This window comes from Ceratotherium simum, chromosome 24 (genome assembly GCF_057802395.1).
Source record: "Ceratotherium simum simum isolate JZ-2026a chromosome 24, ASM5780239v1, whole genome shotgun sequence".
Lineage (NCBI taxonomy): Eukaryota > Metazoa > Chordata > Mammalia > Perissodactyla > Rhinocerotidae > Ceratotherium > Ceratotherium simum.
Window position 1 is genome coordinate 13,373,196 of NC_141923.1, and position 25,696 is coordinate 13,398,891.

Consider the following 25,696-nt stretch of genomic DNA (forward strand, 5'->3'; position numbering starts at 1 on the left):
AACAGTCGCCCCTGCCCATCTTCAGTGCCTGCTTTGACCTGATGCGCTTCTTGATTCTGACATTCTGGACTCAACCGTCCCTCCTCTGCTCTCCCCGCCACGATGGCAGCCCTTCACACTCCCCCTCTTATTACAGGACAATTTTGTAGATTTCAATCCTTTCCACTAGAATAGAAGCTCCCTGGAGGCAGGGTCCAACATCTAGGTCAGTTTTGGGGTTTTGTTTTTTTTTTTTTTTGTGAGGATGATCAGCCCTGAGCTAACATCCATGCTAATCCTCCTCTTTTTGCTGAGGAAGACTAGCTCTGAGCTAACATTTATTGCCAATCCTCCTCCTTTTTTTTTTCTCCCCCAAAGCCCCAGTAGATAGCTGTACGTCATAGTTGCATGTCCTTCTAGTTGCTGCATGTGGGACGCGGCCTCAGCATGGCCGGAGAAGCAGTGCCTCAGTGCGCGCCCGGGATCCGAACCCGGGCCGCCAGTAGCGGAGCGTGCGCACTTAACCGCTAAGTCACGGGGCCGGCCCCTAGGTCAGTTTTAATTTCCTCACGGGCCCAGCAGACAGGGCTGCTCAAGCAACATTCGTCCAGCAACCAAATATTAAACCCAAGAATGGCTTCCGACCTGAGCTCAGAGAAACTGCCCTCAGGAGGCCTCCTAAGCAGGGTAATTTTTTCATCCGTGTGACTAGTTTAATGAACACATATCGTAGGTGCAGAGCTGAACCAGGTGGGGTGGGATTGGCTCAGCTAAAAGGTTGGTCCCTGAACTTGTCATGTATAATGGAATCAAAAGTCAGATATTTATAGCATGAAATGAGATAAACCCAGGTGGGATCATATGAGCTGGTACGTGGAAGCACAGTCGAAATAATCTCCTTCGTCCTTCTCTTCTAGCCAGAGACTCCACCAATAAATAGGGCCTTTGCCACATACGAGCCAAGCACAATGATTTCGCCGAATCCTATTCATGGTTTTATGAATCAATTCTTAAAAAACCCCCAAAAAACAATTTTCTCCATTTCACAAAGAAGGAATGTTCTTCAAAAAGTTAAACATCTGCTACAGTTACACAAACGATCGTAATGACATTTGCTCAGCACTTCGCACTTAATCCTTAAAAGCCTGTAGGATAAACAGCATCATCATTACGCCCATTTCACAGGCAGGAAACTCAGGCTCCAATAGCCAAAGTGACTCATGCAAAATTGCACAGGTAGTGTCAGGGCCAGAACACAAACTCTGGTCTCCAAATTCCAGATCTCTTTCATCAGGTCCCACAGCACCAACAGCGGGGACCAGATTTAGAACACACACATGGAGGCCCGCAGCCTGCATGGTGTGGGTGGTGTCCGCATCCTCCACACAAAAAGTCAACAGCTTCCTGTCCTCGAAGAGTGAACAACGAGCAAACCTAAGTCCAGATAGTCATTTTTCACTTTGTTACTCAAAATAAAGTGCTGCATTTACAAAGTTTATCCTCCATCTTTCATTAGAGGTCAGCTCCCAAAATTCATCCTGTAGTTATAATTCAAGTTACCTTTCAGAGATAATTTCAACAGCAACACCTCGTATAGCACCTGCTCTGTGCCAGGCACTCTTGTAAGCACTTTACAGATTTACGGATTTACACAGATTACATAGATTAACACATTCAGCGCTCACAACTCTGTGAGGAAGATACTGCATGGCCTCCTGCACACACATGCACACATATGCATGGACGCACCCACACACACACACACCAGACACAGTTCTAGAGCTGGGGATACATCAACGAACAAAACAAACCCTGCCCCTTCCCCGAGGTTAGAAGATAAAGTAACTAGTTCAAGGTCACATAAGTAGGAAGGGCAGAGGCAGGATTGGAAACCAGGCAGTTTGGCTCCAGAGTCCATGTTCATAACCCTTGAGCTCTTAACTCTTAATCTCTCTTGACTGGGTGTCCTGATCTGTCCCAAGGCATCAACAGGCTAGAAGGGACAGCAGGGAGACAGTAGCCATCTTTGTAGGGCACAGCTCCCTGATGGGTAGAATGAGGGGGTCTGTCCAACCGGTCACCATTTGCTGCAAGCTGAGTTTATGCCAGACTCTGGCCTCGGCCCAAGAGCCAAGGATGCTGGGACACAGCCCTGCCCTCATGGATAGTGGGGAAAAACTGGCCAATATTTCCATTAGTATAATTGCAATCTGCCCTGAGCTATCACTGAGCCCAACACAACCTGTGAATTGGGGTGACTGCCCTAACTGTGGCTTAGGGGGCCACTGTGAACCAGTCTACCAACTTCCTCCTGGGCCAGCCCAGTGCATTTCCCAGCCCTACGTCCTTCAGCTTAAAAAAAAAAAAATCAAAGTAATTTGATTCAGCCCTAGCCCTAGCTGAGCACTGACTCTGTGCTAAATCCCCAAAGCCTAATTACTCACTACTATGCATGGTAATCTGAGGAGGTGTTTGTCTTCTCTCTCCCCTCGGACAGCCAATGAGCAAGATGCAGCAGTTGCTAGTAAGTGGCGCTCCAGGTACAGGAGACAACGCTGTGATTGCTCAAGAAGCGCTTGCAAGTGCACTGTGCCCTCTGCTGAGAATGTCCTTCCTCTGCCACCTCCTACCCTTCGAGGTTGGGCTCAGATGTCTTCTCCTCCAGGGAGGGCACCCTTGCCCTGAACCACTATGCTCTTTCCTCCGGGGGTATGTGCTATAGCCTGCTCAGTTACTTGAGCCCCCACCTGTCTCCCCCATTCCACTGTGTGCTAGCTGAGAGCAGAGACGGGGGCCCTTCCAGCTTCAGAGCCTAGTACAAGGCAGGGTGCATGGAGACTCAACAAAGGCACCTTGCATTTCATTTCTCAGGCAATTACTAGGAGACCCAGGACTGCAGCCTGCACTGTGCTGGATTAGCAGAGGCTGCCTCGGGCCCAGAAGCTGAGTGGTCGAGCCCTCCAACCTGCCAGGGGAAGATCCACTGTGCAGATAGCCCCTTCACTTCCCAGCCACACCGACCTTCTCTTCCTCTCCCAAGGGGGACATCCACTGCTCTTTCAGGAGAACCTGTAAATTATTCCGGCACATTTATTTTTCTTCTTTTTTAGTAAAATGCTATGCTCCAATAGCCTCTTCAATAATGGACATTGTTTAATAAAAAAGTCCCTTTTCAAGCATTTGAATTTTCTGTTGAGTTGAATGGATCTCTTCCACCCAAGGCAACACATGGCAATGCTTAATGATTTCCATTTTTAACTCAGGGAGGAACGTTCCTCCGAGTTCAAGAGGAAGCCGAGTGGGCGCTCGCTGGATTGCGGGAGGCCCGCATGGCGTCAGGAGCGGAGAATCTGGAAGTCGGGGGGTAGCAGATGGCCTGGTGAGGAGGAGAGATTGCTAGTAGATGGCCCCGAGGGTTTGGACAAGGCAAAAAAAAAACACAACTTTTGATTGCAAACAAATCGGTATTAGAAACATACCGAGAAGCGGGCCCGCACAGATGTTTGCTGTTGCAATGGAGAGGCGTTCCCTGATTCTCAGAGGGGTACCCAGACAGGGAGGGAGGCTGCAAGGGGCAATGGAAGTCCTCATCTCTAAACTGTCTTTTTCCACCTCGTTTATTAATAATGATGGATAAGGATATAGGCTCACAATTCAGACCATCCAAATTAAAAGCCTCCACAGGAGATTTTTAGGGCAGCGCAACTATTCTGTACGACATTGTAATGGTGGATACGTGTTACTATACATCTGTTAAAACTCATAGAACGTGGATACATGTTACTATACATCTATTAAAACCCATGGAACGTACAACAGAAAGAGTGAATCCTGATGTAAACTACGAACTTCAGTTTATAACAAAGTATCAATGCTGAGTCACCAGTTGCAACAAAGGTACCACACTAATAAAAGATGTTAAAAATAGGGGTAGTTGGGGGGCCACCCGGTGGCGTAGCCATTAAGTTTGCACGTTGTGCTTCGCAACCTGAGGTTCACCAGTTCTGATCCTGGGCACGGACCTACACATGGCTCATCAAGCCATGCTGAGGTGGCGTCCCACATAGAAGGACTAGATGGACCTACAACTAGGATATAGAACTATGTACTGGGGCTTTGGGGAGAAAAAAGAAAAAGAGGAAGATTGGCAGCAGATGTTAGCTCAGGGCCAATCTTCCTCAAAAAAAAAAATAGGGGTAGCTGGGATGAGGGAGTAATAGGAACTCTATTTTCTGCAAACCTAAAACTGCTCTAAAAAATAGTCTGTGAATTAAAAATACACACACACCTGGCATGCTTCTTGCTGGCTGGCTGACCTTGGACTAGTTACTTAATCTCTCTGGACCTCCTTTTCTTCATTTGAAAAAGAAAGGTACTAACAGCACCTACCTACAAGGTTGTTATGAGGAGCAAGTAAGTGACTCCACAGAGAGCCCTCGGAATAGCACCCAGTGCAGACTACGCTGGTGTCAGCCATGATCATTACGATGACAGCAGCTACTGTGTGCTCAGTACGCGTTAAATACTTGTATACATCATGTGGGTTAAGTCTTGCAGCTGCCCGATGAGGCAGGGAGGAACTGCTGCTATCCTCATCTTACAAAAGAGAAAACCTGAAGCTCAGAGAGATTATGTAACTTGCCCAAGGTCACACAGCCAGCCAGGATGGGTGAGCTGGGACTCAAACCCGCTCATCTGCCTTCACCACATCAAACTGCCATCTCCAAGAAGGAAAGAGCTGGTGCTTACTGGGACAGGAGCCTTTTCTGGCTGCTGGAAATCTTGGTACTTATCTAGTGCAACCTCGTTTTGTTGAGAGAGAGAGAAACCCCAAATGCCAGGCAGGATCTAGGCACAGCCAATGCTAGAATCCAGATCTTCAGCTCCCAAGCCGTGTGACCCACAGGTATAAGACCCACCGGTATAAGAGCCCCACGCCAGTCCCCCAAAAGGCAAAGAGTGAGCATATTGATGACAGGCTGCTGTCTTCCTTGGCCTCCATTTGGGATCATGTTGGTGATAGGCTCTGTTAGCCTATCACTGTCCCAAGGGGGTTGGTGACACTTTCTCCAAGAAGCCACCTGGCTCTTTGGAGGTTGCCCTGCCCAGGAAACCCCCTCCCCAGGCTGGACCTCCTGCCCCTGCCATCAGGAACAGTAACTGAACAGAGCTCTCCCTGCCCACAGTGCTAAGTTCAATTCTTGCTTTTCCAACCCAGGATTTGCTTTTATGTAACAACTTGAAAACTTCAGATGTGTGACTCGTCTCCCAAGCTTGCTGAAGCAGCATCTGAACAGACTTTCCTTAAGAATCCAGACGCTTCTTGTCGCCAGTACCACCTCACCTCCACACCCACACGTCCTGATGTACTTTTTGCAGCTCTGGATCCCCTCCTACAAATCTCGCCTTCTCATGCTTTCTGCACCTCTGCTCCCCACACAGGGGCACCTACAAAGACCCACTGCAGGAGGTACCTGCTCAATGATCTCATCTCCTCCTAACCAGCCTCAACGCCAACACCTAGGCACGGGAGCCCACACCCGCTAGACTCCGCCACCCCTCTCCTCCCACTGTGGCTTTATATCAGCCCTGGTACAGAATAAAAAGGGTAGACTAGAGCCAAGTTGACCACAGAACATCCTCCATGTGGCACCTGCATCCAATTCCTCTGCTCTCCCGAAAGGCTAGGAACCATCTTCATCTTCCATCTCTCTCAAGCACCCCTCTGTCAACCCTCTCTTCCCAGCCTCCCTTCTATGAACACTTATGGACCAAATGTTTATGTCCCCCCCAAATTCCTGTGTTGAAGCCCTAACCCCCAAAGCAATGGTATTTGAGGATGGGGCCTTTGGGAGGTAATTCAGGCTAGAGACGGGGTCATGAGGATGGAGCTCTGGTCTGATGAGATCATCAGCCTTATAAGAGACACCAGAGAGCTCACTCTCCCTTGCTCTCTCCCTGCCATGGGAGGACACAGCAAGAGGGCAGCAGTCTGCAAGCCAGTTAAGAGAGTCCTCACCAGACGCCAACTACGCTGACACTCTGATCTCGGACTTCCAGCCTCCACAACTGTGAGAAAATACATTCCCGTTGTTTATGCACCCAGTCTATGGTATTTGTTACGGCAGCCCGAGCTAAGACATGCCACCAGGCATTCCAAGAGACATATTTGAAAAGTGGAAAACCAAACATGATGAAGCAAATCCCTCCAACAACAATGGGGGGAACCAAGCTCCCCTCTCTCTCTTCTTCTTTTAAACATTGGGCATAGGATGTTGGGGAACCTAAACAAACAGGGGGACATCGTGGAGGAAGGACCACTGATTTAATCTCAAATGTGGGAGGAAAGGCAGTGTAAGAATGGGGGCAGCCATGCCCACCCCAGCTAAAATGCCAAAACATAAAGTAACACCTGCCAAGAGACAAAAACCAAACAGTTTTCCTTTTCAGAGGCAAGTTCTACAGGGTATGCCATCCTCCAGCATCCCAAATCCTCAAAAGATAACAAAATCAAAACAAGAAATTTTTTCCAGAGGAGAAAAGAAACAATGTTTGGCAAGATGTTTAGTTCTTATCATCATAAAATTCAATTGACAAATATTTTTTCCAGTACCTACTATACACAGGCATTGTATCACCTCTGGGTAAGCGGATAATGATAAAAATGGAAGCTAATGTCTGAGCATGTATATGTGTATTACTTAATGGATATTAACTCGTTTAATTCTAACAACCTTATGAGGTAGATGCAATTATCACCCACCTACAACCCCCATTTTACAGAAGGAAAAACTAAAGCACATGCTGTGGTTTTAAAAAGCAAACAAGGCTTTTACCATTTATATTCTTGTTGGGGGAGGCAAACAAACAATATACCAATGGATAGAATTAGTGCCTGCAAAGAGCTAAAACAACCGAGCCAGTGACCTGGAAGGCTACCCTTCTAGGTTGGATGATCAGGGATAGTGAGTGGGGCACTGCAATGATAAGAAGGAGCTCACCATGGAAGATCTGGGGAGGATGAGCAAGGTTCCCAGAGCTCCAAAAATCGGCCACAGAATGCGTCCATCACTGGTTCTGATTTCATGGGCTGGGGCTAGGCCCAGGCATCTGTACTTTTCAGAGCCCCCGATTATTTCTCACCTGCAGGCCAGTGGTGAGAGGCAGCAGGTCCCACCCTCATCTGTCTTCAAACTCTCCAGGTGTCACCACCGAGAGATGTGTGGAAACTCTGGCTCCTGATATGGACTGAAGGTTTGTGTCTCCCCAAAATACCTATGTTGAAGTCCTAACCCCCTAATTTGATGGATTTGGAGGTGGGGCCTTTGGGAGGTAATTAGGTTCAGATGAGGTGATGAGGCTGGGGTCCCCATGATGGGATTAGAGCCCTTATAAGAAGAGGAAGAGAGACCGTATCTCATGCTCTCTCGCCCTACCATGTGAGGACACAGCAAGAAGGTGGCCGTCTCCAAGCCAGGAAGCAGGCCCTCACCAGGAATGCAACTAGCCAAAACCTTAATCTGGGACTTCCAGCCTCCAGAACTGTGAGAAATCACTGTCCGTGTTCAAGCCCCCAGTCTACGCTATTTGTTACAGCAGTAAGACAGTTAAGCTAAGACAGTTCCCAAGGGACTCAAAGTCACAGCCTCTCACTCCTATTTCATGCATTTTGCATAGATGGATCCACTTCTCTTTTTTAGTGCTTGCTCTGCACAGATCCTGAAATAAAAATCTAAGGCCTAGAGGCCCAGATCTCTGGGGGAATATAAATTAATCATTTTTTCATAGACCTCAGTGGTCAAAAATGAAGCAGATTTTTTTTTTAGCTTCCTTACATTTAAAAAAGAAACCCAACTGGTTTTCAGAAAAATTGCTACGTTAAACCAAGTCTTAGCCCTCATTCAACATTCAAATGCTTACTGAACACCTACCAAGTGTCAGGCAGCGTGCTAGCCCATCTTCTCAGCCCTTGGTTTGCATCCAAGAATCATCTGGGGATCTCATTAGCATGCAGATTCTGAGTTACAGTAGGTCTGGGGTGGGCCTGAGACTCTGCATTCCTAACAAGCTCCCAGGTGGTACCAACCACACTGAGTAGCAGGGCTCTAGCCAGTGAGCATCAACTCGGGCATCATACTGGAATCACCCAGGGAGCTGTTTTTTTTTTTTTTTTTTTTTTTTTTTTAAAGATTTTCTTTCTTTGTTTTTTCCCCCCCAAAGCCCCAGTAGATAGTTGTATGTCACAGCTGCACATCCTTCTAGTTGCTGTATGTGGGATGCGGCCTCAGCATAGCCGGAGAAGTGGCGCATCGGTGCGCGCCCGGGATCCGAACCCGGGCCGCCAGCAGCAGAGCGCGAGCACTTAACCGCTAAGCCACGGGGCCGGCCCAGGAGCTGTTTTTAAAAAGTACTGATTTCTGGGGCCTTCCCTGTTGCTTAGCAGTTAAGTGCACGCGCTCCGCTACTGGTGGCCTGGGTTCGGATCCCGGGTGCACACGGACACACTGCTTGTCCGGCCACACTGAGGCCGCGTCCCACATACAGCAACTAGAAGGATGTGCAACTATGACATACAACTATCTACTTGGGCTTTGGGGAGCAAAAGGGAAAAACGAGGAGGAGGATTGGCAATAGATGTTAGCTCAGGGCTGGTCTTCCTCAGCAAAAAGAGCAGGATTGGCATGGATGTTAGCTCAGGGCTGATCTTCCTCAAAAAAAAAAAAAAAAATTAAAAAAAAAAAAGTACTGGGGCCAGCCCGGTGGTGCAAGCAGTTAAGTGGGTGCGTCCCGCTGTGGCGGCCCGGGGTTCGCACTGACGCACCGCTTGTCAAGCCATGCTTTGGCAGCGTCCCATATAAAGTGGAGGGAGATGGGTGTGGATATTAGCCCAGGGCCAGTCTTCCTCAACAAAAAAAAAAAGAGGAGGATTGGTAGATGTTAGCTCAGGGCCGATGTTCCGCGCACACACACAAAAAAGTACTGATTTCTGGGCCCCACTCCAGACCAGTGAAATTAGATGCTCCAGGGGTGGCCCCTGGGCATTTCAAAAGCTCTTCAGTGATTTGAATGTGCAGCCAGGGTTAAGAATCTCTCTCTGAGCATAGAGCAGTGAGCAAGGCAGCCCTCAAGGGGAGAAAGACGACAAATAAGTGAATTATTTTGGATGGTGATACATATCATAAAAACAAGACAGGGTAACATGACGGGGGGTTGGGGGGGACATCGAAGCTTCAACACAAATGAGATGGAAACACCACCAAGATCTGGGGAAACGACCCCAGACACAGCAAAGTGCCCAGACACGGAGTCTTAAAGGATGACTAGAACAGGGTCCCATAAGTGTTTTTAGAAAATGAAGTTCTCTCTCTTCTCGTAGGCAAAGAGGAGCGTTTGGAAGGGACAGACAATAACACACAGCCCTTGCCCCAGAAGTCCTTATGAAGACGTGAGCTAACATCTGTTGAATGCCCACCGCGGGTGGACAGCTCAGCTCTGGGTGCTCTGACACAGGAGGAAAGTCTTTAAGCTCCATCTTCCCGCATCCCTAAAAGACCTCACCTGGTAGATCAGGCTGGGGGGCCCTCTAGGAGATGGACGCAGAGCAGAAGCCTCCGAGGATGCAAGAACCCCCCCGGGGTGCTTTATGGGCAACTCCTCTGTGTAGAGAAGAGGGCAGCCATTGGACACCACCCTCTGTCACCCTCCTGGAACTCAAACTAACTGGGAGGGAGCTGGGGTCCACCTTTATCACAGCAGCAGCTCCTGGATGGGACCCTGTGGTGAACAGTTGGAAAGAGCCGAGTGCCTGCTCCCCCAGTGCCCAAGCCGGCCGACTCCAGGCGGAGCTCTGGTGTTGGAGGCGGCCTCAGCCCCTCCCTCCAGCGATGGAGCCTGTGACCCATGTCTAAGCCAGTCTAGACCCGCAGGCCCCTGGCTGGAGCGACTTCCTTAAGGAGGTCAAGTGACCCAAGCCAACAGAACCTGGGGGCTTCCACACAAGCACCTCGGCCACAGGGGCTCTTTCCAGCATTTCTGGGTCTAGGAAGACACAGCGCTGGAGCTGGTAACCACCTTCCCACGCTGGAGGACAGCTGAGTCCAGAGAGAGAGAAACTGAGTCACAACACTTCTTAACCTTTGATCTCATGCTTGACTGAGCCAATAAATTCCCTTCTTTTGCTAAACCCAGTGTGAGGAGGTTTTCTGTCTTTGCAGCAGAGGACTGCCTCATCTAGATGCTAAGACTACACAGAACTGCATCAGACTTGCTCACCCTCCTCTGAGCCCCTGAAGTGGCTCCCATGGGGCTGCTGACTGGGGGACCTGTGTGATCCTTGTCACCAAGTCTTGCTTGTGTCAGGATCCTGTCTTCTCTACTCGATTGTGAGCCATTTGATGACAATGGCTGCCTCTTATACTTGCTTATATTCCCCAGCAAGTGCCCACCACAGGGCCGGACACACAACAGCAACTTGTGAAATGGAAAGGGGGCTGGGTATTCTCATGGCCGGGGAGGAGGCGTCAGCCCCACCTGAGCTGGGAGGAGAGCTGGGGCAGGTGCAGTGGAGGGGGGTGGGCATGGGATCTGGAGCTAGGTGACCCAGGGATGCTCCTGCCAGCCAAGAGATCTTGGGAAGTTACTAAACTTCTGAGACTCGAATTCCTTCCACTTTGCAAAAACACTGTAAGGATTAAAGTGCTTAATATTCAAAGTGTACTTTCATTCCATCATTTGACCAATATTTACTGAGCCCTTTCTACGTGCAGGGCCCTGTTTTGGAAACAGTCAACACAAAGCATAACGGCAAATGTTAATTATTGCTAAAGACATTGCCAATTTCCCTCCATATGGGGGACAAGGCCAGGTCCTCCTGCCAAACAGGACTGACTGCTCCACAGTTAGTGGAATAGTTTTTAATCAGGCAGTACACTGAAGTTACGGGGGCAACAACAAGCAGAGAACTCTATCCCAAGAAACTGGGCCCTATCTAAGCTGACGTGCCCAGACTATACGTGATGAGGAGGAGGGCACAGCCAGCCCAAAATGAGAGTGCCAGTGAGCTGGAAACCAGACAAAAATGCACTAACCCTGTCTTTACCCAGAGTAGCTAAGTATTCCCCACGTGGATGGTGCTAATTCTAGCATCTCAGGTGCCTGGTGTGAGAAGAGGGGCCCCCACATTAGTCCCCAGCCGTACACGTGTTCACGTGCCAGTCTAGCACACGCACTTCGGGCTGATGAAAGATGTCCTGGGGGAGTTTAAATGACAGGACAGACACTGCCGCCTGCTGGGTCACTGGGATAGATGGGAGTTCAAAGGGAATCCCAGTTGTTTCTCTGCAAGCCTGTGCTCATCCACCCTCCACGTCCCAAACAGACTTCTCCGAAGGCATCCTGAGGGAAGGGAAGTTGGTGGCTTTGAGGGAAGGCCCTGGCCTTCTTAAACGTGGGGAACCAACCAAACATTTAGTCACACAGGCCCAGGAGGTTCCAATGCCAGCTCCATCACTTACAAGCTTTATGACTTTGAGCAACTCGTGCCTCCTCCCTCAAAATTTCCTCACTTGTCAAATGCAGATAAGACCTGCCTATGAGAATAAGACACATGAAGACTACCATGCAAACCTTTCCTTTGCTCTGGGTCTCCATTTCCTTTTATGCACAGCCCCACACAGAGCTCTACCAGATTCTTCCAACAACCTAGGAGCAGCAAGTACTATTCTGCCCATTTTACAGGCGAGAAAACAGAGACCTAAAACGATTATTGACTTGCCTAGCAACTTGGTGGAAAAGCCAACTGGTACCCACAGTACTATAAGACCTCATAGTTCCCAAAAGTCTCTTGAATACATTGTCCCACTGGATCCTTCTCACCGACTGCCCAGTGTTGGAGCCAGAACTAAACCTGAGGCCTGGGCAGCATCCAGTCACCTCGCTGCTTGCGGGTACTCTCTCCCGAGAATCTTCTCCACCCATTTAAGCAAAATCTGCCTATGGCAGAACAGATAAGATGCCATGCCTGGGTCCCTATATTCTCTGACCCCCTAGAGAAGTCTGAAGAGGAACATCAAAACTGCATCCCAGGGCAAGAGATCCACCTCTGGGGCTGGAACGACACCTAGGAACTCCCACTCCAGAGAAGGGGCCCCAGCACTCCAGAGTGTCCTACTCCTACAGCTGCCCAGCATGGTCTGACCCCAGTAGGTCATCTCAAAGTGCCATCTGCCAGAGCATCTGGATTTGCTGCCCCTAGAAGCTCCACTGAATGGGCACAGTGAGCAAAAAGGGAAAAAAACAAAGACACCTGGGCAAACAAAATCAAGAGAGCAGGGGCAACACTGAGCCTCTAGGAGCATTGTGAGAACAAAAACGAAATTTTAAAACTCTTCAATGTGACCTTTTCAGTTGTTGGATAAAGAGAGTACTTGAGTTGCTTAGCAGCACAATTAACATCTGTACAGGACCTTTCAATGTTTACAGCCACCCTTCCCCGCTCAGGTTCATAAAACCACCTTTCTCAGCTCTGGCAGTCACTGTCCACAGAAGCACCATCTCCAGGCCAAATGCCTGGGGGGAGGGTGGGGAAAATCTATTTCTTACCAGGATCTGTGCAATTCTTCGCTGTCTGAGTCCCGTTCACTGGTGCCATCAGCTTTCTGTTTCTCCACGTGTCTGGCAGAACATGTTTGCTAGCAGAAGCTGTTCTGTGCCCTGGATTGGAGAATAAATCACAGACACCCATCAGGTCAGTGTGGAGCCTGCATCCTCACAATGACCTTACCTGTCTGTATCCAGCCGTGTTAGCAGCAGCCCTGTTTGACTACTGAGAGCCACCTGTAGGGAGTAATACAATGACTGGAAACACAGTATCACCTGCTTATATACAGTAATCTGCTTCCTAGATCTAGTTCATTGTTTCTAGTCCCACACGGTCAGCATGTGATCTGACCTTGGCCAAGACCGCTCTGGTCTCTGCCCCTCAAAGGTGCAACAAAGGGTTTAGATAGGTGACCATTAAATTCTGGGCCAGTAAACATGCTCAGGTGTCCCCGGCCTGGAGGAATTACAAATGGATAGTAAGTCAGCAAGCAGGGGGAGAAGGTTGATGGATCTGGTCCAGGGCTTCCCACCCTTGAATGTGCACACAAATCACCGGGGACCTTGTTAAAATGCACATTCTGATTCAGTAGGTCTGGGCTGGGACCTGAGACTCTGTATTAACAAGCTCCCTGGTGTTGCTGATCCTGCTGGTCCAAGGGCCACACTGGGTAACAAGGGAGATCACTGGTGTGGATGCCAGTGACCAGATGCAGTTAAACCCCTAAAGGTGCTTCCTGATCCAGCAAAGAAAAATGATTCTAACTTTAAGACCTTTAAAGTATTCATTTACCTCTCCTGATGCGCACACTGCTTCAGTGGGGTAATAACACCTCTTCTATGATGCTGACATCTAAGAGCCTCTAAGTATTTCATCATTTCTGGTGTGTAATAGAGGGAAAAAACACACTGACTTGCCCAATTACAAAGCATCAGGTATTAAGATGTTCAAATAACCTTTCTGGGTTTCTGTTGCAAAAAGCCACTTTTAGACCTTGTATCTTCAAATCACAAAGTTTGGACTTTGAAAGGCAGTATTTTTTTATAAGAGTTTAATCACATTCAACCTAATTTCCACCAGTCACTGTAAACTTCTCTAAATGGTCCCTTTCTAACTGCTCAAGCAAGTACCACGCGCTTTATCTCCATGTCCAGGTTGCTAAATCACCAACATTTCTTTCAGTTTTAAAATGTGAAAAACAAACTAAAAGGTCCACAGCATCCAACTAAAAATGTGAATGTTAGCCAAGTGAATGTCTTCTGCAGGTCCCACATGGGCTCACAGACCCCGCTCCACCCCCAAACAGATATTCTCTGTAAGTTTCTCCTCTCCACCTCAAATCTGCGTATCCTAAGCGACTCCCAAGTCCCTGGATCTCTTCTTGGATGGAGTGTGGATCGCGGCTCCAGACACCAGCGCTCACCTCCGGTGGGGATTAAGAGTTGAGAGAAGCGATGCTGAAACATGGCAGCAACCCCCCGAGGGGAGAGACCGCCCCAGTGCTTTTGGGGTTTGGCGAGGAAACGTCAGAACACCCAGGGCGCCCCTTTGGGCCCGGGCAGGAGCGAGGGGAACCGCTTCCCAGCCTCTGAATCTGGGTTTTCGAGGGACGCGGAGCACAACCCTCTCCACTCCGCAGAACAGGAATACGGACCACTCCGTTTCGTCCACCCCAGGCCAAGAGAACCACACCTGGACCCCGCCGCTGCGCTGCCCATTCCCCATGCACGCCAGGGACAGAACACTGGCACCGAGGGGCCAGCGGTTCAGCCTTTTGTCTTAGTAACACAGACCCGCAGCCGCGTCTTGAACCCCCGGGGGCCGCGCGCAGCTCAGGGGAACTGGCGCCACAGCTCAGAGCATAGATATCAGCCCTCCTGGGTGCGCTCTACCTGCCCAGTGGGGAGGGGACTGAATGAACCCTTAGGACCAACCTGACGGGGAAGGAAGGGGGGGGAAACCTCGAGGCTGCCCCGCGGCGTCTCAGCCCAAGCCCCCTAACTCCGGCACCTACCCAAGCCGCCGAAGAGGCCGGACGCACAGCACACCACAGCCAGCACCGCGCACACGAAGCCAACTTGCTGCGGCAGCATCTCTCGCCTCCTGCGAACTTTGTGCGGCCGGAGGGACCCGCGGAGCGCCATCCCGGAGCGCCTGGGTGCCCTCCCTGGGAGAGGATGGGGAGCTTCAGAGGCCAGAGTGCTATCTGTGGCCGAGCGGCGCTGGGGCTGGAGCGGGCGACGCGAGGCTCAGAGGTGAGGGGCTGCGGGCCAAAGCTTCATGGCCCGCGGGAGAGGTCGGTGGGAAAGCCCGGAGGTAGGAGGGGAGGTGGGGGCGCGCGGCAAAGCCGAAGCTCAGAGTCCCGCGCGCGGCGTGCGCGCTCCGCGCACCATGGCTCCCTGGCGAGGACGCGACGCCGGCACGGTGGCGCTGGCGGCCCTGGCTCGCAGGGCTGGCGCAGTCCCGGCGCTGGAGCCGCTACCTGCCGGCTCAGCCTCGGCGCGCTCGCCCGGCCGCAGCCCTGGCAGCAGCGTGCGGGGGCGCCCGTGGGGAGCACTCAGTGCGCCCCCGCGCCCCGCGTAGCCGCTCCCACTGACAGCATCCTCCCCCTCCAAGTTTGCGGCGGCTGCCCTCCAGCGATGCTCTCCTGCTTCCCGGCGAGCCGAGCCCCGGCAGCCTAGTGCAGGCAGGGAGAAGGCAAGCGGGACGCGCGGGACCTGCGACCCTCGCCGCGAGCGGCCTCGACGTCGGCCCTCCCGGGGGCGAGCTCTCCCCGGGAACTTTCTCTCCGGCTGCCGGCGCCTGCGTCTGCGAGGCCTTGGCGCCTCCCGCCCGCAGCTCACGCATCCCTTCTCCTCCCCTCCCGCCCGCCTCCCACCCCCCTCCGCAGCACGTGTACTCCTCCCCTAGGGCGCACTCGCCGGTGCGCTCCTCCCTTCCCCCCGAGAGGCTCAACTACTGACCAATATAATCGCCCTTTTTCTCTCCCTCCTCCCTTGTGGAGCCGAAACTAGCCCCTCCTCTACCCTCCGAGGCTGCTGCAGAGAGGAACAGGTTATGGCACCCCAGGGGCTCTCGGAACAAGGGTTTCGGTAGAGCGGCCCCTCTTGTCCGGGCTCCCCCACGACCCCCGAGGCGACCCGAGGCCCCCACCACCCCCCTGAGGCGGGAGATGCACGAGAAGATTAATTGCTCGAGCAGAGCTAACCAACAGGCTTGCACCAACCCAGCAAGCGCCCGCGCCCGCGCCCGCCGGGACCGGCTCCTGCAGGGCTCTCGGGGCGCGCGGGGGAGCCGGCGGCGGGGGCGCAACGCCGACCTGCAAAACGGTCAGACCGGGCAGAGAGAGAAACCCGCGAGTTCTGCCGCTAACAGTGCAGCTTTTCATGTTGTGGAGCATTAGCGCTTTACAGGGCACTCTGGTTTTTGTGTTTTGCTTTTCCTCTTCTCTCTGATCGGCTCTCTAGTGTAAACCGCTTTAAAAATGGGGCAGGAGGGAGAATTTCAGAAGAGCGGCAACGGAGGTGTGATGGAGGTGCAAGCAGGTGGTGGACCTTCAGCGGAAGGGCCTCAGCACAGAGGGTTTGTGTCTACCCCTGGGACCCACTGCCTTCCCTGGCCAGTTCATCCCGCACCTAGTTATGGCGTGCGAGGGGTTAAGTCCACTTGGAATCCTTTTTGGAACAAGGCCAGCTCTGTTTAATTAAATAAATACACACCCACCGTGTGAGAGACCTGTGCCAAGTGCCAGCCAGAGAACAAAACAAAACAACCAAAAAATGTGCAAGATTCAGTCCCTGCTTTCAAGGAACCCTAAATCAAAGGGGAACCAGACCCTTAGATAAATGCCTGTTTAGTAGGATTAGTTTTAAAAGTCACGGTTTTGCAGAATGTGCATTATTCCCTCACTACTCAAAATGTGGTCCACAGCAGCAGGAGCATTGCCTGGGAGCTTACAAGAAATTCAGGCTCTAAGGTTCCAGCCAAGACCTACTGAGTCAGAATGTGCATTGTTAACCAGACCTCCTGGAGATGTGTGTGCACATTCAAGTATGAGAAGCATGGCCCAATGCCTCTAGCTAGTCACCATCTGCATGACAACTTTGCTTGTGTCAGCCTGACATAGTGACCCAGGCAAGAGGTACCTGGAGGGACAGGAGATGGAGAAGATTCACTAATTGTTTTCAGCAGCCTCATTTCAGTACCCACAAAGATACTGAAGGCATGAACACACGACTCATTGCAGTGGAAAATCCTGGGGGAAATGAAATGGAAAAGGCGGGGGTTGGCCTTCTGTGGAACAGCCCAGGCTTCTGTTGCGTCTCTAGAGATGCCTCACCACTGAGCCTCACCCTCCATATTGGTGACTTGTACCAAGCATGCCTGCCAGTGATGGAAAAGGCACTTTTTATACCTTTGCAGAATTTTCTTCTCATCCTCCATATTGGTGACTTATACCAAGCATGCCTGCCAGTGATGGAAAAGGCACTTTTTATACCTTTGCAGAATTTTCTTCTCATTGACTACGCTGTACGAGGATGCATTTATCAATAGCAAATAGAAGACCTTATTTGCTTAAATGTTACGTATGTCACTTGGAAAGCTAGCCAAGGGCCCTTGGCATCATATTTAAGCCAAAGGAAAAAGTTACAGTGATCATATTGGAGGCTGTTTCCCGCCCGTAACACAGCATGAGGCTCACGCTGGTTAAATCAACTCCAAGGAACAAGATGGCATCTTTGTTACTAGGATTTAATATTTTCTTAAACCTCTTGTCTGTGGAGCTCACTGAGGGCTGGTGAAAATAGAAATTTTTGAATCCACAACAGGCCAAAGGAATCATCAGGTGTCTGTCTTTAAACATTTAGCCAGCTCTTTAATAGAATGTTTTTTCTTTGACATCTTTCACCTGCTCTCAGTTAATAGTGAGAACTCTTGGAATAATTTCACAGGCACAAATGGATTGCTTTTATTTGACAGTTTAAAAAGCAATTCGTTTGAAATGGTACTTTTTGCTTCATTTAAATAGTGCCCATTACCAAATAGCCTGGGCTACAGCTCTAATGACTTACCCGCAGAGGAGAGAATTGGGTTTTAGGTACCTTTCAGATTCAGAGCATTCAGAAGCATTTTCCAAGTCAGCAAAGCCATGGGGACAAATGGAAAATGCATTTCTGGATTTATCTTAGGCTCTCTAGGTGTGGCGTCAATGCCATTGGATTCAGAGTATCCCCTCTGTGACCGTGTTTTCTTCTGATGTGACATAGGAGACTGTACACACGGCTGCACAGTTTTGGCCATTTTGATAGGAAGGCCCAGTCTGTGGGGATGGGCGTGATATTTTTTTCTTCAAAATTCTTTCCTATGACATGAAAAGCCTCACTATTTAATTAGTCTTCTTACTCAGTCTTTTCAAGTTTACTTTCCTGGAATGACCTTCTCTCTGAATTTTAATTCCTCCTGCTCTGCCTTCCTGACAACTGTATCAGTCAGTACCAGCGAGGGCAGCGGTTCTCAAACTTGAGAGCGCATCAGAATCCCCTGGAGGGCTTGTTAAAACTCGGATTGCTGAGCCCCACCCCAAAGTTTCAGCTTCAGTAAGTCCAGGGTGGGGCCCGAGAATTTCTATTTCTAACAGCTTCCCAGGAGAAGCTGACGCTGCTGGTCCAGGGACCACACTTCGAGAGCCACTGGGCTAGGTGATGCTAAGGTGACAGTAACAACAGTAAAACAACAAAAGTTTGCCTCAGGGTAGCAGAATATGCCATCGCAAAATACGCCACTTTGGCATAAAAATTATTTTGAGCTGAAGACAAATGAGAAGAAGCAGATACAAGAAAATCTCTTGGCCCTTCCCCTATTTGCCTAAAAGCAGGACATACATTAGTAGAGATAACCCCCTCCTCTCTCTACCAGGAACGACAGAAGTTAAATACTGGCAACAACTCTGTCAGCCCGGATACAGCAGCAGAAGACTCTACCTAACAAACCTTGCTAAAACTAGCCCTTATCTACCATCAGTTTCCCCATATATTTGCCTCCCCACAGTTTGCCACCCCTAGAAGCTCAAAGTCTTTTTCCTTTGTCTTGTCGCGTCTCTAAAAATGTATCGTTCTTTTGTGAAGATGCTACATAAGGCCAAGTTCTAACCATTGCTGGGTGCTCCCATGCGTATGCACAATGCACGTTAATAAACTTCTGTTTGTTTTTCTCTTGTTAATCTGTCTTTGGTTGGTCTAATTTACAGGGCCCCCGCCAATGAACCTAAGATGGGTAGAGGGAAAATAGTTTTTCCTCCCCTACACTTCTTGTCTGTCAAGAGAAGTGTGTCTTGAGGGCAGTTACTCAGGCACCTGGGAGCAGCCATAGTCTCAAACATTGCTGTTCGTCATGCCAGAGGGAAGAGAGACCTCCAGAGGATCTTGTACTGGCAATTGAGTACTCTGGCCTGGAAGTGACATGCTCACCACTACTCACCACTCATTGGCCCCACCAAACCCCCAGGAGGTCCAGAAGTGCTGGTCTTCCCCTGCTGGCTGACATCTGAACTCTGCAGTGGATGTCCCCAATGACAATCACACCTGGGCAAACCTTGTCCATCTTCTTTGCTTTCTAGGATCTTTCCTGCCTGCCCTTCCTCATCCCTAGGAGAGTTGGTCCCGCTTGTTCCAAAGCCCCTGGCGTGCATCCCCTTTATAGCACTTGCATCACATGGTTTTGTGATATGGGTGAGGGTATCTGTCTCCTGCATGAGGGCCTCAAGGACTTTCTGTCATATCCACAGCTCTGAACACGTACCCAGCACATTAGGTGTTTAATAAATAAAGTCTTTGTGGAATGAATAAATAAATACATTTCCGCTACAATGTGAAGAAGATAAAGAATCGTTGCCTCTATTGGGTGGTGCTCACTCTCACCACTTCAGCACCACCCAAGTTTCCATTCATCTTCACCGTCAAGCTCACCAGTGACCTGTGGATACATCTCGGCAGAACTGGACACTTGTAAACGCACCCTTCTTACCACAGTCACATCCTTAACTCTCTTGACAGCGCGTGCTTACAGTTTTTCTCTTCCTTCTCTGACCAGCTCTTCCCTCGGCCCTCTGGGCTTCTGTCTAAGCCCTGTTTTCTTACTCTTGACCCCTCTTCCTTGGAGAGCTCATCAATTCTGGCTGAAATTATTTTCTGTCTGCTGCTGACTCATAAGTCTAGAGCTGGAGCTGGAGGCTTTTCAGGAATTCCGACCTGCGTGTTCAGGGGATTGCCCGAGTCAGGAGTCTGGGCCTCATGCTGGTCTTCCTGCCTCTTCCCCCTCCCGCCTCCAGGCCGTCATCACTCAGACCTCAGATGGGTCCACTCTCTGCCATCCCCGTTGACACCACTGGCTCCATTCCTCACCAGATGCCCGCAGCAGCCAGTGTCTCCACCCCAGTCTTTGCATCACATTCCATTCTCTACCCAGCAGCTAGAGTGATCTTTCTGAAAAAAGAAAAATCTGATTATGTCCCTTCCTTCCATAAAACCCTCAGAGACTCCTCGTTGCTCTCAGGATAGACTTCCAGCTCTCTAGCTTGGTCTATAAGATCCTGCATGATCCGATCAGGATCAACTTTGGCTGCACATTTGCTTCTCCTGGGGAGCTTTTAAACTCCCTGGGGGTGGGGCCTGAGCGTCACTAGTTTCTCTAAGCTGCAGCCAAGATGGACAACCCCTGCTCTAGACCCTCCCGGCCCCTCCAGCCCAATCATTCATCATTCCCTTCCTTTCACTCCAGGCGCCAGCCGTTCAGATCCTCTTCCAGGCTCTTTCTAGTTCTTCAGAGGTGACCCTTGCTTCATTTGCCTGGAACATGCCTTCCCACCTCCAAAGCCCCCTGTGCCTGGTGGTAGGGACTGAATTTTTATGTCCCCCGCAAGATTCATATGTTGAAATCTATTGCCCAATGTGATGGTGTTAGGAGATGGGACCTTTGGGAGGTGATGAGGTTATGAGGGTGGAACCTTATGAATGGGATTAATGCCCTTATAAAAGAGGCCCCAGAGAGCTCCCACACCCCTTCTGTCATGTGAGGACACAAGGAGATGTCATCTATAAACCAGGAAGCGGATCTCACCAGACATGGAATCTGCCAGCGCCACAATCTTGGACTTCCCAGCCTCCAGAACTGTGAGAAATAGATTTTTTTTTTTGTAAGCTATCCAGTATGCAGTATTTTTGTTATAGCAGCCCAAATGGGCTAAGACATCTGGCTCACTCTTCCTTTTGCTCTCAGTCTTAGAGGAGATAATCGTTTCCTCTGAGAAGTCTTCTAGGACCACTGAAGTCTGAGTTAAGAGCCTCCTCTTCTGTGTTTTCATGGAGCCTTGTACTTCTGTCAAATAATTCATCACACCATATGGTAATTGCCTCTTTGCTTGTGTTTAGTTTCCATCAGACTCTCGGCTCTGCGGGGACAGGAACCATGTCTACCATGCTCACTACCTAGACTGAGTAGGTGCTCAATAAATACTCAGGGAAGGAAGGGACGAGCATACCTGGCCTGCGCTCAGCCAGTGTGAGTCGACCAGCCATATTTCTTCCATTGGCATCTGCAAAATGCAGTGTTTTCACCATCGTTGTACCTTTTGATCCCCAAATAGCCTTGAGGAGTAGGCAGAGCCAGAATTAGCATCCCCATTTTATGAAGTCCCTCACAATTAAGTGGCCTGCTCAAGTTTGCTCAAGTAGTTAGAAGTACAGCCAGGATTTGAACCCAGTCTTCTGCCCATTAGCCATACCCTTCACCCAGTACACCATGCCACAGCTACTCATCCTGATAGGCGAGCTAACCTGCTCATTGGCTAAGTGGGTTCCTAGTAGAGACAGAAGGCTATATGTGATGACGCTGGTTCCTGTCTGGGTCATCTCCTGGTTACTGACAAATGGTGGGAGTTCCCAGCCAAGGCTGACTAGTGGAGGAAAGATGCTTCAATAAACTGAGTCTGAGGTTACCTGAAATCATGTTATGTAGCGGTGACATGCTTTGTAAACCTGCTTCTCAGATTCCTTGGATTTAAAAATGGAAATGACCAATCCCTTTGGTCACCCTTCATTTAGAAAACATTTATTGAGCACCTAACTATATAGCACTTTACACTTATATATCTTACCACACCATAGGCCTATGAAGAATGTATCATTAGAGTGAAGACTAACCTATTGTATCAAAGAAATCCAGCACTAGAGTGTCCTAAAGAACAAGCAGTTTCTTTTATGCAAGAGTCCCCCTGGAGCAGTCAAGGTTTCTAAGGTAGCTCTGCTCCTTACCGCCACTCAGGGACCCAGGCCTCTGCCACCTTGTGGCTCTGCATTATCATCATCTACACGGTTGAAGCTGATTCACCACCATATCTGGGTTGCAGTCAACAGGAAGGAGGAGGAGCGCCCAGTGTCGTAAATCCCAGCCCCAGCCCATCTTACTTCTCACATTCCATTGGTGGAAACTTGGTTGCATGAGCACACCTAACCAAGGAAGGCTGGAAAATGCCTAGCTGAACAGCGTGTGCCCAGGAGAATTGACTGTGGAAGCAGAGAAGGGCCGATTTAGATGGGCAACCATCAGCCTCCACCACAGATGTGGAATTGTGACTCAAGGAGACTAAGTGACTTGTCCAAGATTCCTCAGGTAATAAGTCACAAATCCAGGCCTCCTCCCCAAGGTGCAGACCCCCAAGTGCCCTCCCCCACTGCTCCTCTGGTCACCCGGCTCTTGTCAGTCTGAGAGTAGGGATAAGGCAGGTAGGGCTGACCACAAGGGACAGTAGGAAGGGCTATTTGGCAAGGGCCATGGCTCAAAAGGGGCCTCCAATTTAGACCCTTGCTATTTTCTTGCTGTTGGATTGGCCTCTCCGTGCTCCGTATGAGTCGTGACATTGCACAAAGCCAGATTTTCCTTTACAATCTGTGTACTGCACAGCCAAAGGCTAGAGCAGCTTGGGTTTTTGTTTCTCTGTGAATGTGCTCTATTTTGTTTCCACGTTTCTTCATTTCTTTCTAAGGGCTCGGGCCTCAAAAGCCCTGGCCTCTCTGCATCTCTGACTACATGGGTAGAAACAACGGTTGCGCCAGGCTAAAATGACAAGTGCTGGGAGAGAAGGACAGATAGGGTGTTGGAGGAGATTTTCATCCAAGGGAGAGCAAATCTGCCACAAGGTACGTAAATGCAGCTGGGACTGTGGGACAGACCTGTCCCCAACTCAGGTGCACTTACAGCAAGTCTCTGCTGCCAGAAGCCAGTTCCGCACGGTGAGCATCCTTCTAGCCCTGTGCTTCCTCAGGGGGTGTGTCATGTTTGGAGTGTTAATGCGAGAAAGTTTCCCTTTGCCCACTTTGGAGGCTCCTGTACAAACATTCCTGCTAATTCCCACTCAAGGGACAGCCACGGCTGGGAAGACAGGAGGGGACAAAGATCTAAGGACTGAAATGCTCTACTTGGAACCTGGGCTCCTGCCCGGGGAACCCAAGGAGCTCCCTGCGGCATCCGGGCGGAAATGCAGCTGCTTTGTCCAGGAAGCGGGGGTAGCAAGCCCAGGCGGCCAGCTTGGCCAGCTGTCTGCTGGGAGCTTGCCAGATACCAGGCCAGTGCTTGCTGGACATACAAGCTCTTGTCCCCAACAGAGAACTGGGCGTCCTTTGGTTCAGTTACCCAGACAACATCAGAAACTCGGAGTCAAGCCACGAAACAACCACAACCAGGACCAGCCCCTCAGGAAAAATGTCTTAGTCTCCATCCTACTCCATACCTAGCCCAGCGCCTTGCTCTAGAAACTCTAGCTGCCCCAGAGCTCACTGGCTTAGCACTTCTGAAGTTTATTTTCACTTGAATGAAGTCCAAATTGGGTGTTTCAGTGGGCGAGGTGGCTCTTCTCCACGTGGTTAGTCCGAGATCCTGGTCCCTTCCATCTTGTGGCCTTGCCATCTTCAGCTCGTGGCTTCCAGGGGTGCCGAGCTCATCTGTGCTGAAGGAGCTGGGGGGGAAGACATGGATAATCCCACGTGGAAGATGGGTCAGACGTGGACTCGGCGACTTCACTTCCACCCACATTCTATGAGTTACAACTCAACCACGTGGCCATGGCTGCAAGGGAGGCTGGGAATGAGGTCCAGCTGGTGCCCAGGGAGAAGAGGAAATGGACTGGTGAGTGGTCTCTGCCAGGCACAAGCAGTCGTCTCGCCAGGGCCTCCACAAGAACAATCGTAACAATGCATCATGTTTATCCATGTGTGGTCTGGGCCAGGCAGTGTTCAAAGCACTTCACATCCATCCACCCGCTTAATCCTTCCAATGACTCTGTGAGCTAAGTAACATTATAATCATCAGTTTCCAGATGAAGGTGCCCAAGGCTCTGAGTGGTTAAGTAACTTGCCCAAAGCCACACAGCTAGTAAGTGACAAGGCTGGGATTCAAAGCCAGGCAGCCTGGGTCCAGCATCCCTGCTCTTAACCGTCCTGTCTCCAGAATGCATCTTCCTGACCAAGCCTTCCTTTTATAGATGGGGACACCGAGACCCAGAAAAGACAAAGCGAGACGGGAGCCCAGAGCTCCCGTTCCAGGTGCGGAGCTTACTCTCCTGCGCATATAAGCCGTCAGTAAACACTCGCTGAATGAATGGATTGACAGCTCTACCTTTGTATGCCATTGAAAGTGTTCCTTAATGCTAGACACTGACTTTCACATGGTCCACCATCCCTGCACTGTGGCAAACAGCTGAATAGGAGGCTGGGATCAACACAGACTCAGAGCATTTGAAAATAAATTAGCAAACTGCGACTCTTTTTGGGAATTAAAAAAAAAGGCCCCAGAGGAGATTTACCATGGGATTGCATAATGAAATGCCCCCCAAAGTAATACTAATACTTTAATGGCTGTTATGCAACAGCGATGGGTCCGTATGACTCAGCGTTTCAAATTAATTTAAAGGATTTCTGATGCATGTTGTTGGTTCGCTTTGGGGCTTCTCCTTTCTCCCTCTTTTTAACCAGATTCTGAAAGCAAACTCGCCAGCAAATTCTTACCTGCAGGGTGGAGATATTTTGAGTAGGAAAATGCACATACTTCAGAAGATAGACAAGGAGAGAAAGAAAAGAGCCTTTGTGAGCCACACACACAGTCCTGCTCTCCCCTCCACCAACTGCTAAAACCCCCCTCCACTGGGTCATGCTTGCGAGCAGTCATGAGGCCGCTGGAGCCCAGAAAATTCTAATCCCTCAGGCTGCTGGTAAATAATAATGTATAAACTTATGACTAGTATTCTGTTTCAAAGGCCAGTGATCAAAAGACTGGTAGCAGATGGCCAGAGTGGGGAACTTGAGAACTCTGCTTTTGAATTAACACTTCACAGCCTCTCGGGGACGGTGAGGGGGTGACAATGCTCCTGCAACTATTTCTCATCTTCTCAACGTCGCTCCCCGGTTTGTGCAGAAGGAGTCCAAGACGGAGGCCCTGGTGTCTTTGAGGAAGAGAGAGAAAGTGTCTGGCCTTGAGGAGACACATACTTCCCAGACATTTGTGCCCTTGAGCAACAATTTAATAAATGGAGCCCCGGTGACCTGTAAGAGATAGAGCCTTTCTGGGACAGCAATAATTTTCTCTCTGCCACAAAACATGAATATTCAGTAGCCAAATTCCATAACTAAGAACCATGTGATGATTTTTAGAAGCATCCACAGGGGGTCCAGGGAGGAAATTGGGGGTGCCACAGCCTGCCCAGGATGGAGTTGCTGCTGTCCGCCATTTTCCATCTTCTGTCCACTTGCCTGTCATTTCTGCTCCCTCTTCCCCACTGCCCTGACACCCATCAAGATAGCAAAGTCTCACCTAGTATATTTTCACATCCAAATTCCTACAAATCAGACTTAATTTCTACTCAGGTAAGAATTTCAATGCAATGGTTTGCCATCTTTGGGGTACAGATGCCTTTGAAAATTCGATGAATCCTATAGGCCCCATCCCCCGGGAAAGTGTACAAATGATACACTTCGGACTTAGAATACAAATTCTGGAGGAATGGAACCCTTCCCCCAAACCCATCTTCTCAGGACTTTCAAGAACTTCTGGTTTAAGGTGGATTCTCATCCC

At 50.0% G+C, this 25,696-nt stretch overlaps 1 protein-coding gene across 1 annotated transcript in view; it reads right to left on the bottom strand.

Moving 5' to 3' along the window:
* Positions 1–15,339, bottom strand: part of SLC24A4 (solute carrier family 24 member 4) — a 157,545-nt gene extending 142,206 nt beyond the window's left edge. The window contains exons 1-2 of the mRNA XM_004434212.3: positions 14,592–15,339; positions 12,580–12,690 (exon numbers count right to left, since the gene is read on the bottom strand). Of these exons, the coding sequence (XP_004434269.1) occupies positions 12,580–12,690; positions 14,592–14,721 (241 nt within the window). The 5' untranslated portion in view covers positions 14,722–15,339. The remainder of the gene's footprint in view (positions 1–12,579; positions 12,691–14,591) is intronic.
* Between the last annotated feature and the right edge of the window lie 10,357 nt (positions 15,340–25,696).